This window comes from Lampetra fluviatilis, chromosome 44 (assembly GCF_964198595.1).
Source record: "Lampetra fluviatilis chromosome 44, kcLamFluv1.1, whole genome shotgun sequence".
Lineage (NCBI taxonomy): Eukaryota > Metazoa > Chordata > Hyperoartia > Petromyzontiformes > Petromyzontidae > Lampetra > Lampetra fluviatilis.
This window is the reverse complement of record NC_136318.1, coordinates 9220194-9238480: the sequence shown is the minus strand read 5'-3', so window position 1 is coordinate 9238480 and position 18287 is coordinate 9220194. Positions and strand designations below refer to the sequence as shown.

Below are 18287 nucleotides of genomic sequence, written 5' to 3'. Positions count from 1 at the left end.
CCTAATATTGTTACGATTGACAAACGTTCAACACATTAGTCAAAAACACTGTGGCCTTAAAAGGAAAAATATATAATAGGTGACTTGAGTAAATGTCATTCTTCATAACACATCACCGAAGGGGAACTGCTCGAAACACCGATTGTATATTTTTCCATTTAAGGCCAGAGTGTAATTGACGAATGTGTTGAGTTTTTGTTGTTGTTAAACTGTGCACCGAATGTTACGAATGGCACGATCTAAAACGACGACTCAGGTTTGTGATCTACGGTCTCGGAATCCAAGTGGTGTGCAAGCGATCAAAGTGTACATCTGCGTCATTCTGAAAGTGACACTCCCAACAGTCGAAGAAATCTATTTTTCTCAGTTTATTTATTGTATTTATCTCAGGGTGCAAACCTGAGATTCAACGACTCATCCGGAGCCTGGCTCGAAAGAGCATACCATCACACTAAGGAGTACACACTCGCTTACATTTTCAGGATGTTACACACGATAAACACAAATCAAACATGAAATAATTAAACATTATATATACATACAATTGTGCACAACTAAATCTACTCAACAGTGAGCCAAGGGTATATAACATCTGAAGTTTTTTTTTCCGTGCTGATTTGTCGAAACTTAAGTCTCTCCATGATATACGCACGACATTGGCATCCGTTAAAGCGATGGAGAGATGGCATCAGCTCACTTGCAGGTGCTGGTGGATTGTTACATCACAGAATAGAGGCCTGTATCCAGCAGTCGATGGATACTTGTTGATGAATGTAACATTAAGGCTAGAGAAGCAAAAAAACATTCACAATAAACACAATCAATACAGCAACCCACCCCGCCAACCGCGGACTTGCCAACAGCGGGATCACGTATACACGGCGAGGGATTGCTGCATAAGGTTTGGTGACATTACGCTTGGCATGGCTTGCAAGGAGTTGCCCACCTTGGGGAGGGGCAGGATGTGGGGGAATCTGGAATTTTTAAAAGGGGCCCGATTAATCGATCACAACTTACGACTTTTTAGTCGAATAATAGACACATGGGTTTGGCACGCCTCGCTTTCATGGTGGATTTGAAAGGCGGGGTGGGTTGGTCGGCGCGAATCATTACATGCTTATGAACCTGTTCCCATTCCGAGAGGTCTGCAAGCTGCAGGGTGGGGGGTGTGCAGTTCACTGCTGAATCTCAGAACGCTTATGCGGTTCCACGTTAATTTTAGAGAGATGTAGCAACGTTGTTTTTAAAGACATTGTAGTCACCGCAGCGACATGACCGCAACTCTATGATAGCTGGCGCAAAATTATGCCAAACACCCCTCTCCGCATAGCCTTGTGGGTACCCTGGTACCAATAAAAGTTATAAAAAATGTTCTTCCTGTTTCGTTTTGATGATGTATGTCATCGGAATGGGTTAAATGACTCAAAGGCGATCTGCTCCCTTTGTTGTGACCAAGGGCTCACTGCTGAGCGCACTCGTTCTCGACGGATGGCTGCGACGAGATGTGAATCACGGAATGGGCGCCCTTTTTCTTCTCCCCTGGCGCCTTTCGCTTGATGTCCCAGCAGTTCTCCAGCGAGCTCGAGTCGACCGCTCCAAAGCCGCTCCTAAGCACACCCGGGTTCCAGCGACAAGAATTTACAATTCTAGTACTGTGGCTTCGTGCAGAACAAATCAACGAAACCGTGAACACGACAGAAAAGAAGCATCAACCGACCTGACCGGCGAGGAGCGACCGGGCATAACGTCCGCATTCCGGTCTGCCAGCGGACTGCACTTGTCTTCCAGCTTTATTTTTTTGACGGGCTCGGGCAGGTCTCGCTCCGACGGCATGTCGCCCTTCGGCCGCGCCTGGGACGACCCCGCCGGTACCATCTCGCCGTTGTCGTCGTCGTCGCAAGCGCCACCAGCGGCACGGGCAGCGGCAGGCAGAGGCTGGAGCTTGGAGGAAGCGCCGCTCGACCCTTCGGCCCCCGGGGCTCGTTGCTCGGACGTGCTTGGGGCGCGAGTTTCGGAGGCCGGGCTGCTCTCTCGGACGCCGGTCACTGCCAGGTCGTTCCGGAGCAGTTCCGCCATCGAGTCTTCGGGAGACGTCTCGTCTGCGCCGACCGCGGTCGCGGGCTTCGTGCCGGCGTCGTTCGGCAAGTTGGCAGGGCTCGCCTCGGTGGAACCGTCGCCTACCGGTAATTTCTCCCGCCGCCGAACAATTATCCTTCGCTTGTTCAGCTCTGGGTGCATTCATAAGCAAAAGGATAGACGACAATTGAAATGAGGATTTTCAGGAATCGGTGGAAGTACATGAGGCTCAGGGAGCCAAGCTACGGCACTCCTAACTGTTATTACGAGTGCCAGTAGATTCCCAATATCCTTCCGATATTAGGAAGCCACTGGAGCTATGCACTTTTAAATCTAGATTGAAAAGTTATTTCTTTAGAACTGCTTTTTGTGTTTAGTTTGTTGACCTTACCCCGCATGTCCAATTAGCACGGTTGGATACGTACGGTGCAAAATATGTTCAACATACATACACACAACAGAAACGACGCAAAATACATAACAGTAGGAAATGTAAAATTAGACTTCATAAGTGACTTCCGTCAATAAGCATGAGCAAAATTCTCATATTTGTTATATTACAAGTTTCACAACTTACGAAATTACACAATTAGTGTGTAATGATTCACACCCCTAACAGATTCTGTCACACTTTCAGAATTTTTTATTAAAGAATTGTAAAAAAAGAAATTTGCTCAAATTACTGCCATCTCCTTTGCATTCCTTTGTTCACTTCAATTAGCTCAACTGAAACAGGCGCCGATCATGTGCATAAATCATGAACAATCAATTCTCATGCACTCGATTAGATGCAAGTATTAGGAGTGCAAGAATCTTTTCCCTGGAAAATTGCTTTCACGAATGATTTTATATTACCGATATATGCCTACACATAGCACCAAAACACGCTTGCATTTCATTTAAACTGAAAGACATTCGAGATTTTTCAGTAACAACCCCAGAAGCACTTTGAGATGGCTAAGTCCGAGTTCAAATTGTGAATCCCAACAACATAAATGTCAATAGCCAACACACTGAGACTTCATTGTGGCTGAAGCCAAGGAGGACCAAGCCTGGAGCGCCAGGATGAGTGGCCACCACACGCAGCAGGCTGATATCAGCGCTGGGGCCATGTGGTGAGGAGCAGGTGGCAGTTCAGTAAAATCCATCGATGGATTGCACTTCTATGCTCCCATGTCTATGCTTTCCACGTTCATCAGCTGGCACTGAAGTACGGTCAAATAACCCCCATGACTCGCGTGGGGTGGGATGGTTGTCAACCAGCAGTGCATTGACAAAAGGGCTGTCCGTGAACAAAATGACAAGACTATATTCATATTCTTGGTTCTTTCGGTAAAGTCACGTAGAAGGGAAATAATAAAATAATAAAAATAAAAACAATACAAATTCTCACGACATTTCGACTGCAACACAAGCAGTCATCATCAGGTGTCAAATCCACAGCAATAATTTTTTGTTTTCAAATTTTCTTGCTGTGGATTTCACACCTGATGATGATTGCTTGTGTTGCAGTCGAAACGCTGTGAGAATTTGTATTGTTTAATATTTATATTATTTTATTATTTCCCTTTAACGTGACTTTACCGAAATATCCAAGAATATGAATCCCTGCAGTCACGAAAGCTTTAAATCAAAACGACTATATTCATCACATTTCCTTAACATTCCCACAGCCTAAGCCCAACCGCGTCAACGGTAACGACAGAGAGGTGGCGGCGTACCTTCAGGCTCGTATTTGAGCTGCAACTGGTCAAGCTTCACCTGTAGCTTCATGGTCTCCCCCTGGCTGTTCTGCAGCTGCCCCTCCAAGGCAAATAACTTCCTCTCAAGGTCCAGCACGTTCTGCGACTCCGCGAGATGCTTCATCCGCTGCACGGATGAGTTCTCCTTCAGCTGGGTCAGCTGCTGGCTGCAAGACACGCGGAGCGCTTGCACGGCCGCCCGAGAGAACTTTGCAGTGAATGCTCGCACAACACTGTGCAATGTTATTCAGGCTTGCAAAATTAAAGAGCTGCTACTATGAACCATAGACCAGAGGGTGGCCGGGTGGCTCGGGGGTCAGAGCGTTGAGCTGGCATAGCTGAACTGCTGGGTGGGATTCAGGCAGCCACCCCGTCATTAAACTACAATTGGGGGAAAAAACAAATACCAAAGACCACATGTAAAATATATAAATATAAGATACGAATACACTTCTTGCCACCACCTATCATTGTTAGCACGTGTGCCAATATTACGCAGGCCAATTGCATACGTAGGCTTTCACGTAATGCAGGCCACCCATCGTCCAAACTAAACTTATTTCTGCAGCCGGTCAAGATTTTCAGTGTTACCAAATCAATCAATAAACATAGGTTACACACTTCAATACTGGTTTAAATACGAACAGACCCTCTCGGCACGAATATACTTTAATACAAAAACGGTGGCCGCTCCACGTCCATATCCTTATCTGCAGAGAGCGGTCGTCTCTCCCCTAGATTCACGTCCCACCGAGAGCTCATAAAAACCACAACACAACTTCGCTACTACTACTACCACTGCTGCACAATACGTTAAGCTCACACGTTTTACAGAGTTAGAGCACAAGTGTGAAAAACCCCTCTGTGATAATCTAGAAGAGTAACATTTGTAATTGTTACCCATCAATGACCGACTGTGGCACCGCCACGAAACCTGGACCCCCATTCCTCTCTACATCACTCCATATAATACATCCACACTCCGACGGCTGCCCCCATCTAAAGACACTCCCAGTAACGCCTCCACACAAAAAACATGTCAAAGACCATCGGCCGTCAGCCTCCACAAGGTCTAACATCCTCGTCTATGAGCACCTTTCTTTATGTAATCAAATCACCCTTCACCCAATTTGCGGAATTGCTTAAAAATCCCACACACGCACACACACAAATAGATTGTCACATTGTGGAAGGCAAACAACTTGGTTGAGGAGAGGGGGAAGTGACGTTTAAGCAATGACAAAATCGAAGCTTACAAACAAACCTGGTCTCAGAGAGTTTAAGTTTCAGAAGGTCCACGTAGTATTGCCCATCTCCGAGATCGGAGTTGGATTTTGCCAGATGCATTTCACTGCCAACCAGGTTTACGCTGTTCAACTGGGCGGAAAGGCAAACATGGGTCCAGTTGTTAAAATAGTGTTAAGCAAGGCTTTGGTGATATCGCTTGTTCTACGTTATTCACTTTAGCTGAGACAGGTTAAGGACAACAATCACGTTTTGGGGAAGACATTTTCTAAGTACGAATTTCAAAATGAGCACTACTAGCAAGCATGTTAAAAAGACTAACCACAAAAATTACAATTAAACAAACTTAATTAGCCGAGTGCTTTTTATTGCATGGAACATGCAATACTAATAAAAAACAGCATCCCAACTGATCTTTTAGAGTTAAGGCAAGGACAAATTATGGTTCAAGTAATTAGCGGCAACCAGCAGAGCATCGCATGACGTTGAGAAACCACCCCAGAAGCCGACCGCACCCCCACCTCCTCCAGCTGTCGGTTTTTCTTCACCAGTTCCATGACCTCGTGGTTTCTCTGGTCCAGCATCGCTTGCAAGCGCTGCATCGTCTCCACGTCCACCTGCCCACATTTCATCTGCAGCAGGGTGCCGATCTGCAACTGTAAACCAACCCACGCGTGTGAACGTCTTCCTCATTTAAGTCTTCTTCCTGTGCACGTCTTGTCAGGAGGGAGGGGGGGGAGATTGCCGAGTTAAGATGCACAAATATCAAATCCTGACTGTGACAAAGGAGACGATGGAAAAGCTTGAAGGGACAATCGCAGAGATCAGGTCAGATTGATAACGAAGGAAGGATTCCAAGGGATCTGAATGCTTTCAAAAGAACACGATCTGGGGGAATTACATAATTTGTTTTGCTCTCCCAAAATATACAGTAGATCATCAATTATCCGGCGGTTTCGGGGGGAGGGGGCGCCGGATTTTCTAAAACGCTGGATAATAATCGCTCATTATTATTTAAAATACCTTTTTTTGCATATTGTTACATAACGTTCAGTTTTTAGGTGTCGTGGAAACTTATTTTTTTTTACATTTGTCTTAAATTATGCCTTTAAAACTGAAAACTACTTACCTGCAGTACCTCTATTTATATACACGATCGAAAAAATAATTTATACCAATCTGTCAATCATCGTATTTCTTAGCGTGGATTTGTGAACACACTTTGTAAACAGTACATAAAATAGTACGCGTTTTCAATGCGCTGTTCATATTGTAACAAGCGTTTATACCAATGTTACTCTACAGAGTAGTGGGTTGCCGCTCCTCTTATCCACATTTATACGAGCGGTATGTGGGGACTATGGCTTAACCGCAAAAAAAAACTATCTGCACAGATGCATACGGACAAGAGAAGTATTATCAAACAGGAGGAGTTAACGGTGCAACGCATCTCATCTGTTAAATATCTGCAGGTAATAAGATTGTCGATTGATCCTGGATGCACACATTTGTAGGTCATAAATAATAATGAAGATAAGAGGGCAGTTTCACTGTATTATGCATCCCGTTATGACAAATAAAGGACTTAATTCGTGTAGGCAGCTTTGGATAAGACTTAATGATCCTGCCCATACCCGAGCTAGGAGTGCATTTGCTTGTTCAGCTCTTCTGCGCATTCCTCCTCACTGCGCTTGGACACGACAAGACAACAGAATGATCCGCTCCAGGCGGGTCGCGGCGTTTATGTGCGCGGTGAAACGGAGTCGGCAAAAATAAATAAATTTCGATTTTGACTTCCGTTTTTATTCGGGACCCCGAGGTCCCGCCACAAGGTTAATTTGTTTACTACGTGAATTAGCATAAACATACAAAAATAAATATCCTACTGTAAAAAGTAATCGTATTTACTGTAGCGTACTTACCGCTCCAATCTCGAAGACTCTGCACGGCGAGATGTACGTATTACTACTTCGTTCTTGTTTTAACAACTTGTGTTTGACGATCGCTGGACTGATGCGAATGCCGAATTACACACACTTTCGCCGAAGTGCACTGTATATTTTTAGTTTTAAATTACTTTAGCTCATACTCTTTGGGTCTTTCGGTAAAGTCACGTAGATAGAAAAATAAGAAATAAAAATCACGACTCAGCAGTTCACCTGCTGTATTTTTTCACCTGAAGACGATCGCTTGTGTTGCGATCGAAACGTCGTGATATTTTTTTATTATTTTTCTATTTACGTGACTTTAAGACCCAAAGAGTATAAATTCCTGCAGTCACGAAAGCTTTCAGTCAAGATTTATTAGTTTAGTTATTAGTCATGAAACGTAGTATTTAAATTTTTAAGTTGTTGTATGTAGTGTATCATGCTATGTCTATAACATTTGACAGTGAAATCAAGCATAGCTACTATTTTTTGTCACGCACGCAGTGCCGATAGCCGGACTCATTACAGCCTTTCGAGCGGTTTTGCCGGAGCGGCCCGGGACTGCCGGATAGTAGCACGCCGGATAATCATCGATCTACCGCATTCCAATTGTTCCAGATTCTAATGTTTCTTAGATTATATTGTTTCCCAATTCCAGGTCGTTCATTCAATTAAAAGAGACAAACGATAAAAAATGACGAGGTGCAACGGCTTGAGAGGGCCGAAACCAAGTTCCGACCTTGAGGCGACAGTGCTGCTGCTTGGTGAACGCGTGCTGCTTTTGCAGGTTGTTGTACTGCACCTTGATGCTGATCAACTGCCTCTCCATCTCCACACGCCGGTCCTCCAACTGACGTCCGTCAAAACACAGGCACGGTCGCGCAATCAAGCCGGTGTCGCTCAAAACTAGCTCAGCGACAACAACGACAAACTGCTCGCAGGCTATGAGGTTATGCATCGAGATGCAAGATCACTCTAAATGGCATCACAGTTAGGTTCATTTTTGATGTTAATTAGCACAGGTTACATTAATACTCACCTCGCCGAACAGCGAGTTGCCCTTGCTCCGTGGGTCCTGGGCTTGCTGCAAGGCATGCGACAGCTGCTGCTGCAGTTCCTGATTGGCCTCGCGTGCTTTCTGTATCATTCCATTTCAGCATGGGGTAGACGTGCACGCACAATCACAGCAAGTACAATTAAAATTCAACCTTTCTTTACCTCTGTACATTACACACCAAACAATCACCCCAGAATCAAATGGATCAAGCAACTCTTCCCATAAACTCGAGACTATATTGTTTATTGGTGTGCAAACAAACCATTTGTATTTTTTTTTGATTTAAAGCTTTCGTGACTGCAGGGATTCATATTCTTGGTTCTTTCGGTAAAGTCACGTCGAAGGGAAATAATAAAATAATAAAATTATCTGTCAATTTAAGCTGGACTGTGGTGCCTATACACGCCTTTAATCCAGCACTGTGGAGGCGACAGTTGGTGGATCGCACGAACGTTGCGAGCCTCCCTTGCCGTGGGCAAGGAGATGCCATACCCTGGCTTCCCAGAAGGCGGTACTGCAATAACGTGTCCACCAACTGTCCCGTCTGTATGGAACAGCATTTCCCCTTCAGTCGTGTTGTGATCCTCCGGTTACTGCAGTTTCCTGCCAGATGTAAGCACTCATTAATGGGCCGATGATATCTTTGACATTTGAGGGGCATTTGATGACCTACCAGAGTGGGGAGGTGAAGAGCCAGGTAGATTTTATTTTGGTGAAGAGGAAGCACCTGAAAGGAGTGAAGAACTGCAACGTGATCCCTGGAGAGTGTCTGACTGGACAACATAGACAGACTACTGGTGGCAGATTGCGTAGTGGAAGGAGTTAGGAAGAGGAAGGTGAGACAAAACAACTGTAGCAGGGTGAAGTGGTGGCGACTAAACAATGAGAAAGAACACTCCTGCAGGCGAGCTATGGAGAACTTAAAAAGTGTAAGGCCTAGGGGGAGCGTGAATTAAAGATGGGAACAACTGGTGACTGGAATACTGAGAGCAGCAGGTAGTACAGTGGGAGTGAGCAAAGGAAGACAGATGCAAAAGAAGGAAACATGGCAGTCGAGTGATGAAGTGCAAAAGGCAACAACAGAGAAAAAGGCCGAGTTTAAGCAGTGGCAGAACACGAGAGAGAAGGACCATCTGGATGAATACCTGGCAGCGAGAATAGGCAAAGCGAGGTGGTAGCAGTGGAAAAAACAACAGCATGTGCACAACTCTACCAGAAGCTTGACAGCAAAGAAGGCAAGAAGACGGTATCCCGTTTGGCAAGAGCCAGAGAGAGAAAGGCCAGGGACATCGACCGTGCGAATCTCGTGAAGAACAGTGAAGGACGAACCATACAGGTTAGAGAGATGGAAAGGGTACTTTGAGAAGTTGCCGAATGTGCAAAACCAAAGACGCGAAATGGTTCAGGAATATCAAAGAATTGAAGTAGTTGCAGAGACTATAACCAGAGAAGAGGTGGTGGGAGGCTCTGGGGAGCATGAAACACCAAAAGGCAGTATGGGTCAGATGCGATTCCAATTGATGTGTTTCAATTGATGGGAGAAAAGGGTGTTGAAATATTGAAGGAGCTGTTTGGGAAATCTGAATGGAGAAGAAAATGCCGGATGCATGAAGAGAGAGAACACTGGTTCCCATCTTGAAAGGTGATTCATGAATCACACCATGAAACTCTGGAAAAGGATCATAGAAAGGAGACTGAGGAAGCGGTGGATATTGACGAGAGTCGGTTTGGATTCAGACAGGGAAGGTCATCAATGGATGCAGTCGTTGCACTGAGAGTATTGATGGAGAAGTGCAGAGAGAAGAAACGGGACTTGCACGTGGTGTTTATTGATCTAGAGAAAGCGTACGACAGGGTGGCTAGAGAGCTCATCTGGTGGTGTATGAGAAGAGGTACTCCTGGAGGTATATGTCCAGCTGATCCAGGGTGTGTATGAAGGAGGGAAAGTGCACGTGGGAAGCAGCAGTGGGGTGTCGGAGAGCTTTCAAGTCACAACGCGAGTGAAGCGAGGTTCCGCCCTGAGCCTCTTCCTGTTCATCCTGGTGCTGGACACACTAATGAGAGATATTCAGAGGGAGGGTAGTGAAAGATGAATTGAAGATCTGGGTGCAAAAGATTGAAGTGAATGGGTTGAGGATCAGTCGGACAAAGACGGAGTACATGGTGGCAAATGTCAGTGGAAATAATGCAGGAGGGGTATTGCAAATTGGAAGTGACCAGTTAATTAAGACGAACGAGTTTAAGTACCTGGGTACAACGATGGAGAGATGAGAACAACAGCAAGGGCTGGATAGTTGAAATGGTGAGAGATGACCGGTGTGGTGTGCGATCAGAGGGCCCCATGGTGGGGCCGGTGCTGTTGTAAGGGGCTGAGTGCTCGGGCACAAGAAAGAGTGAGGACCAAGCTATGGCAGTCACAGAGATGAGGATGTTGCGGTGGATGTTGGGGTTAACAAGGAAGGACAGGGTGAGAAATGGATTAGTGAGAGGAAGACTCAAGCTGGTAGAAATCACAGAGAAGATGAAAGAGAAAAGCCTGGCGTGGTTTGGTCATGTGGAGCGACAACGGGGCAATTATGTGGGTCAGAAGGTGCAAGTGATGCAAGTGGAAGGAAAGAGATCAAGAGGAAGGCAGAAGAAGAGGTGGGGCGATGTGGTTCCGATCGGACATGGTCGCCCGAGGAGCGGAAGGAGAGATGGCGCAGGGCAGTGCAGCGAGAAGGTTGGCAAGGACAGCGGACCCCACGAGTGGGACAAATGCGTGGAAGAAGATCTTGACATACCTGAGTGCAGAGCTTGGGAAATTTTTGGTAGCGTCTGCTCACTGCCTACCTGCTTGTCTGTGGTTCCCTGCGCCTCTGAATCGTTCTCCCTATTATAGTGAGCGAATGCTGTGAATGTTACAAGCTGAAATTATCATTATTATTTGGCACCGTTGGGTTTGCGCACCACCCCTCCTGCAGGTGACTGCAGAACCACCCAGAAAACCGCAGCCCCCATAGCAGAGAGCTGCCCATAACGGCGCCGCCGAGATGGTGGGAGCGAAAAGATGGATTGAACTCGATGACGTGACGATCGATTGGTGGAGTGATTTGAGAATCGGCCTGCGATAGAAAAAGCAAGAAAGGAGAGGAGCTGGTCAAGGTTACCTCTAGGGCGTTGAAGTAGGACACGGCTACACGTTGGTCCTCCTCCTTCTCCTGCTGGAGCCGCTCTACCTGCCTGTGCAGCATGGCCCTGGACAGCTCCAGCTGCTCAGTCCGATAGCGCATATCATCCATCTCCTGAGTCAGCGCGGCCTGCAGGTGAGAGCACACACCCGACAGCCCAATGCTGTCAACAACATTGAATAGAAAACGCCAAAAAGCACCCTCCGTACGGTTTTGCCACCCGGGCCGGGTGTGGTCTTTGTCCATCCCCTTCGCGGCATTGCCCTGTCGGCTGGCCCTTGGGGCACACTGGTGCGAGAAATTCGTCGAGACGCCAGCCTGGAACTCGACGCGGCCCACAGAGCCGCCGTCATCCGGTATCACTCGTCTGGTTGGACGCAATGGTCCGCGTCGACTTTGCGACTCTGATGATGACCATCCCACCACCGAATTATAACCTCTTGCGCACTCGCACACCCCCCTGTCCATCCACTACTGTACGACGACTTCCCTGCGCATTAAGGGTTGTGGTGGGGGTTGTTGCCCAAACTACAGCGCACTGATCAGTGTGGGTGAAGGCAGGGTCCATAGACGTAGGAGCACACGAAGACAAGACAACAGTGATTTTGCTCCACTGTCCATAATGTAGCAGTCTACAACACATGTTCTATGCACGGTGGTCACCCATCAAAGCACTGTGCAGGTTCAACCCTGAGAAGAAATAGGATGGATTCATACCGGGTGATTTGGTCATAAGCAATCATACCCCTCACTCAGCAACATCTCTACACTCTTCACATGCAACAACGTTACAGATACAGGAATGTTTTACATTTACGAGAGAACACTCAACGTACAGTACTGATATCCTGTCACAGGCGGGCTGGCGTATTTAAGCGATGCAGTGATTCACGCCGCAGTGATTCGATGAATTGTCACATTTTTAGACCACGATATGATTCACAAACCAATTATATGTTTTGCCTTTGTAGTGCATGCAGAATCTAATGTCGCATGAATGTAAAAAAAACATATCGTGCTATGAACACACTTAATTATTTCATTTCTTTTCTCAGGAAAGCCTCAAGACTCTCAAGAAGGAGAGTCCTGCCAAGTTTTTGGAGTAGGGAACGATTTAATTTTAATCGGAGTTGAGTACTTTGTGGGTAATAAGCAAATACAAATTACGTTCCATGCGTTTAGCGTATGGAAGGAAACTGGAAAACCCAGAGGAAACCCATGCAGAAAAGGGGGAGAACATACAAACTCCAATCTTGATTTGAAGCTTTTGTGACTGCAGGAATCCATACTCTTTGTTTTTTTCGGTAAAGTCACGTAGGTAGAAATAAAATAAAACAAATCACGACGTTTCGATCACATGACCGCTTGTGTTGCGATTGAAACGTCGTGATTTGTTTTATTTTATTTCTAACTACATGACTTTACCGAAAGAACCACAGAGTATACAAACTCCAGACAGAAGGGTACTCGAGTCAGGAATCAAACCCAGGCACTTCTTGTTGCCGCCCAAGCCAATGGGTAGCTGTAAAGCAACTATGTTAACACGTTTGCCAATATTTTTTCTCTCGTTTAGGTCCCCAAATTTTGCACAATCCTTTGATATATTTGGCCAATAGCAGCAAAACATTTACATTTCACGTGGGTTATTATTGTACCATCTTTATAAGCGTTATCGTTCCACCTCACACCACCCCGTTAGGAACAACTGGACGGAAGGACTGACAGAGCCGACGCAAACATGGCCCTCCTCGCCCCACCACCCACCTTGTGCTCGAGCAGCTCGGCGTTGTCGACCTGCAGAGCGAGGATCTCGGACGAGGCGGTCTCGTGGTGGCGCTGGGAGAACGCCCGTATCTCCTCTCCGCGCGCCTCCAGCAGCACCGTCTGCTGCTCCAGCTTGTGTTCAGCCTGCCGCTGGGCCAGGCGCGCCTCCTCAGCCTCGCCCTTCAGCAGCTCCAGCTGCGCAGAAATTGACACGAGCTTCGGTGACGTGCTTGGTACACAATCTGCTGTATCGGCGACACCACTGCGCAACCCAACTCCTCCAACAGATCAAGGTCTTGTGCCGTCGGTCAGAGCTCTTCAAATCTGATTAAAACGGTTGGATATATACGGTGAGAAATCAGTTCAACATACGTACAACACCTGTATTTGCTATATTTATGTTGTCCTCTGTAATCTTTATTCCAGCTCATCAGCAGTCATTCTAGTCTTCGTTCACCAGTGAAAAACATGACATGCATTTAAACCCATTAAACAATCTAATCCATTAATGGAAATCTTTAGGCCTGACACTCACGGAGCCAAGTTTCTGTCAAAAAAATGTGTGGCTCACACAGTATTGGCACGAGGGAAGACACAATAGCTGTTTGACTTCCTGTTTGAATGAACTATAATTAAGTACATTGAAGTGCCTTGAAAACAACTTTCTCCTTGACAAGGGGCTGTCAGTGTGAGATGCGTTTTACATTATAAATGTAAGTTGTCATTATGGGACGTTGTTAAGTTACAATTTGGTTATGGCTAACTTTCAAAATCTAGATTTGATTAAAAATGGTCATCAGATGAATAATCTCACAGGGTCTCTAATGTCCACTTTACAGACCCTAAAATAGTATAAATAATAAGTATCATGAAACTTTTAACATTAAATAAAGTAAGCCTTGCAATATGTAAGGTGGGAAACACAAGGAATTCCAAGTTCATGAATCACCAAATTACCATAATACAATTTTTTTGGGGTTAGATGGCATAAATGTCGTTAAATCCACCACCACATTTATATTTTTACGCAATTTAACCCAAAAAACTTGTATTATGGATGATATTGGTCGCGAAAGCCTACGTGTTAAACTGACGAAATTACCAATTGGAGGATTAAATTGTTTAAAAGAAATAGTTAACCCACATTGTTCCAGTCAACTTTACACAGGTTTATTATAAACATAAATAAAAGGACAGCCTGATTGAACTGTGGGCCACTGCGCCGTGAAAACAAGTCCATGTGAAAAGAGATTTTGCCAAAAGCGATTGCACTGTGGGCGACTGCCAAGCGTAAACCTCAGTTTTACGTAGCACCATTCACACAAGTCCTCAGAGCACTCTACAACACCATGTACGTGTTTTCAGACGAGCCCTAAAAACCTCAACTGACAGAGCGTCCCAAACGGACGGGGGCAAGGCATTTCACAAACGAGCCGCCTGACTACTCAAAGCTTCATCGCCCATTGAACGCCGATTTGTCCTTGGTGTGCTCAGGTGCCGGATTTGGTGGATCGAAGTTGCCGGACAGGTGCATGGGGTTTGGAGCATCACCGTTCCGCGCGCCTCCTGCAGCTCGCGGCTGGCCATGCGCTCCATCTGCTGGTGCAGTGCGTCCATCTGGAGGGCGTGCGAGGTCTTGCAGCTCTCGTACTCGGACGAGAGGCTATCCAGCAGCTTGACCTTGAGCTCAACATCGCGCTGCAGCGAGAACTTCTCCTGCTCCAACCCCTGACGCAAGCAAACGAAACCGCACGCCGTTATTACAGCATGCGGTAAGTTTGTGTAATGTGCATTCATTAAATCTGGATGACACATTTGTGTGCACGTACAGCCAATTTGTCGATTCACTCCTGGATGAGGGCTTCCCAACCCTGTACGGGTTTCGAGGGGGTTATTTGACCATACTTCATGCCAGCCGATGCAGTTTTGTGAAAGCGGGCAGCATAAATGCGAGGGAGCAGAAGCGCTTTCAGCACTAGAATGCATTTTACCGCACTGCTATTTGCTGCTCACGACGTAGCCCTGGAGCCTACAACATCCTTTATCCACGGTGGTTACTTATCCAAGTGCTATCCTGCAGGTTCACACAGGGTTGTGGTGTGCGCACACAAGTGGGCGAGTGAGTGAGTGCGAGTGGGCAGCCCTCACCTCCAACTGGCTCGTCATAACCCTCTGCTCCTCCTCCAGCTGAGACTGCAGCTCATTGTGGCTCTCCAGCAGACGCAGCCCGTACTCGGCCGCCTGGTGCTTCTCCGCTTCTGCCTCACTCAGGCGCTCTTTCATACGCTCCAGTTGCCCCCTCAAATCGCGCTGCTCCATCTTCACTGCAGCTCCCCCTTCGGTGCAGCTTGACCTGTCTGATGTGTGGGAAGATTAGCCTCCGTACACCAGTGGCCAAACCACAGTTTGATAACTGTATGCAGCTCACAAGCAGTGCAAATGCAGCCGGTTGTCCTTAACAGTCAATATCATTAAGTCAATATTATGTTGAGTAAATTTGCTGTACCGGACGTTTGTTCATACAATATCCCTACAATTCAATAAAACAAACTACAGTAGCTTTCATTGCTGTGATATATTAGAGTATTCACGTTATTTTTAATCACAATCCAAAGTGGCCATTACACATGGAGCAATATTATAACTTATGAAATATTGCAAGTGGAGCATACATTACTGCATATGATGTGCACCATTACACATTGCTGACTATACAACTACAGTATTACATGCGTAATTGATATAACCTGCATTGTCAAATACAGTACTGTACACTATATATGTATCAATATGACCAAATCACAAAGACATGCCTTCGATCTCGTAGGCCAATCAGGGGGCTGAACCTGGACAGTGGCTCTGCAAGGCCATTACCATGCACAACAGGTGTTATAGGCTGCGGATATACGCGGTGGGCAGTAAAGGGCAAAGTAGTTTCACACCGTAGGCTTTCGCGACCAATATCATCCATAAGAGTGTGTTGGAGATAAAACCCACAACATTTACAATCAGATTGTCAGATTGTAAATGTTGTAGATTTTCTCTCTAACACACCGGTGTGCTGTACTAGTAACAAATTGGCACGTTCTGTTTACGTGACAAACCTTATTAATTGTCTGCGTCGGGTGGTGGCGGGTTTAACGACACATTTAAACTTACGCGATCTAACTCCCCCCCCCCCACAACAACACCTGTATAAAGGCCATAGCAGTCAAATCCATTGTTGTACTGAACCTCTATGACCCACACGACTCTGCTCCCCCCTTCACCAGCTGGGTCAAAGATAAATCTGCCCCAACCAGCACGGCGCTGGGAGAGGCCCTCTTAGCGTGTTGGGGGCATGGTTCCTTCAAAACCTATTCTTATACAAGTTCAATGTAGTTGCAATGCTAAAAGTTCAATGTAGTTGCAAATGTTAAAGTTATGTAGTCGTAAAGTTAAACCATGGAGTCGCAATGCTAAACCTAAAACCTATTCTGATAAAAGTGCAATGTATTCGCAATGTGATGCATTCGTATGTAAGATTGGACCTTTTTGCCAGCATCAAAGTATGAAAAAACACCACAAGGATAGGTTTTACTCATTCTGGCAACAAAACAGGAGGTGTCAAGATGTTCAAACGCTAAATATAAACAATAACAACAAGCCTAGGTGTTAAAAACAAACAGCAACATCCATGTGCCCACATCGCGGAGCGTAAGGTGCGTCAAGCGTTGCAAACCGGACACGGATAAACATTTAGATTGAAACAGAACGGACGCTCGCGACAAGCGCGACGTCGTAACATTTACTTTGAGCGATGTATAACTTTGCAATAAGACAACAAAGAGAAGCATGTATATAATAATAACAACAGCAACAACCACTCGCTGACCCACCTTAAGCGAACGCCGCCTCGAACGGGCCGAACATTCAAAGGCCTGGCGCGGTTAGGCCGCTTCGTCCAATCACAGCGCGCCAACTACGTCATCGCGGCTCCCCGCGGAATCGATTCGGGCTTTAATCGATAGACGTCAAAATTAGCCGGTGGCTAACGGTGCTGAAGAAGGGGGAGGAGGGAATAATCGAGGAATCGTAAACCGTTTGAAGTCGATAAAACGCGCAATCGATTACTCGTGGTAATCGAAAAATACGGGCTGCTCGGAATCGGAATCGCGAGGGCAACTAGAAAAGCTTTGAGAATCGATTCCCCGTATTAATATATAATGTAATAAACAATGAATGACGTTATATTCAAGATTTGAAGTTTTCGTGACTGAAAGGTTCATACTCTTTGTTTTTTTCGGTAAAGTCACGTTGGTAAAAAAGAAAATAAATAGATTGTGAATTAATTTACCTATTTACTCTTTTTTTACCTACGTGACTTTACCGAAAGGACCAATAATATGAATCCCTGCAGTCACGAAAGCTTTAAATAAAAATGTAATGATTGACGTTATTTAATAATGACATTTAATTGATAATAATTCGAATTCACGTTGAATCAAAATGTCATTAATCCTACGAGCGCGGACGGACCTGAGCCAATGGTGGAAATTCCACATTACTATGGCAGGCGATCGGTCTCCCCCATAACAAGACAGACACTGTTGGCATGACACACACAGCGACCCTAAGCCCAAAAGAATTCAGCACGTGTTACGAAATGCGTTGAGTTATTTTGTAAATGTTTATATGAATTGTGCTTGTGCACCACTGTCAAAGCGGCAGCAGCAGCGCATACAATGTGTGCAATTGTGCTGTGGTCAGCCTAAGATTAATCCAGCCGACTGAAGTTACGTGGAATTCGTTATTTAACATTGATTTATCACGTAGGCTTTCGGGTTTTAACGACACTTTCATATTTACGCAATCTAACCAAAAATAAAATATCTTCTGAAAACATTGATTTGTTTGTACAATATTTTTTTATTTCTCATTAGATAGTTTTGTTCAGATTTCCATTGCCTTCATTTCAAGGCCGTATTTATAATATATATTGGGGACACACACACACACATCCCCCCCAATATATATTATAATTACACCCCCCCCTACAATATATATTATAATTACGGCCTTGAAAGATTCAAATATGCTAAAAATGTCCCCCCCAAAATATTGCTGTAAAAAAGATTAAGAAAAATAATAATTGCTATGCTATGTAAATAAAAACAACAATTTGCTAAACCTTGGCCACAATATCTGGACTTGTCTTCATATAAATCAATGCATAGATTTATGTTTATATGATTGTGGTTATGGTTGTACTTTATTAATCCCTAATCTCTAACATTACATACAATGAAACAATAAATGGTAAAAA

The 18287-nt window shown here is 45.3% G+C and overlaps 1 protein-coding gene across 1 annotated transcript; it reads right to left on the bottom strand.

Annotated features, from left to right (window-relative positions):
• Positions 1 to 311: 311 nt before the first annotated feature.
• Positions 312 to 16924, bottom strand: SPDL1 (spindle apparatus coiled-coil protein 1). Its single transcript, XM_078876388.1, has 12 exons — positions 16861 to 16924; positions 15131 to 15339; positions 14534 to 14710; positions 12983 to 13177; positions 11198 to 11347; positions 8031 to 8129; positions 7731 to 7841; positions 5585 to 5719; positions 5083 to 5195; positions 3798 to 3985; positions 1718 to 2228; positions 312 to 1607 (listed from the first exon to the last, which is right to left on the bottom strand). The coding sequence occupies exons 2-12, from the start codon at positions 15299 to 15301 to the stop codon at positions 1460 to 1462; spliced, it is 1998 nt and encodes a 665-aa protein (XP_078732514.1). The 5' UTR covers positions 15302 to 15339; positions 16861 to 16924; the 3' UTR covers positions 312 to 1459.
• Between the last annotated feature and the right edge of the window lie 1363 nt (positions 16925 to 18287).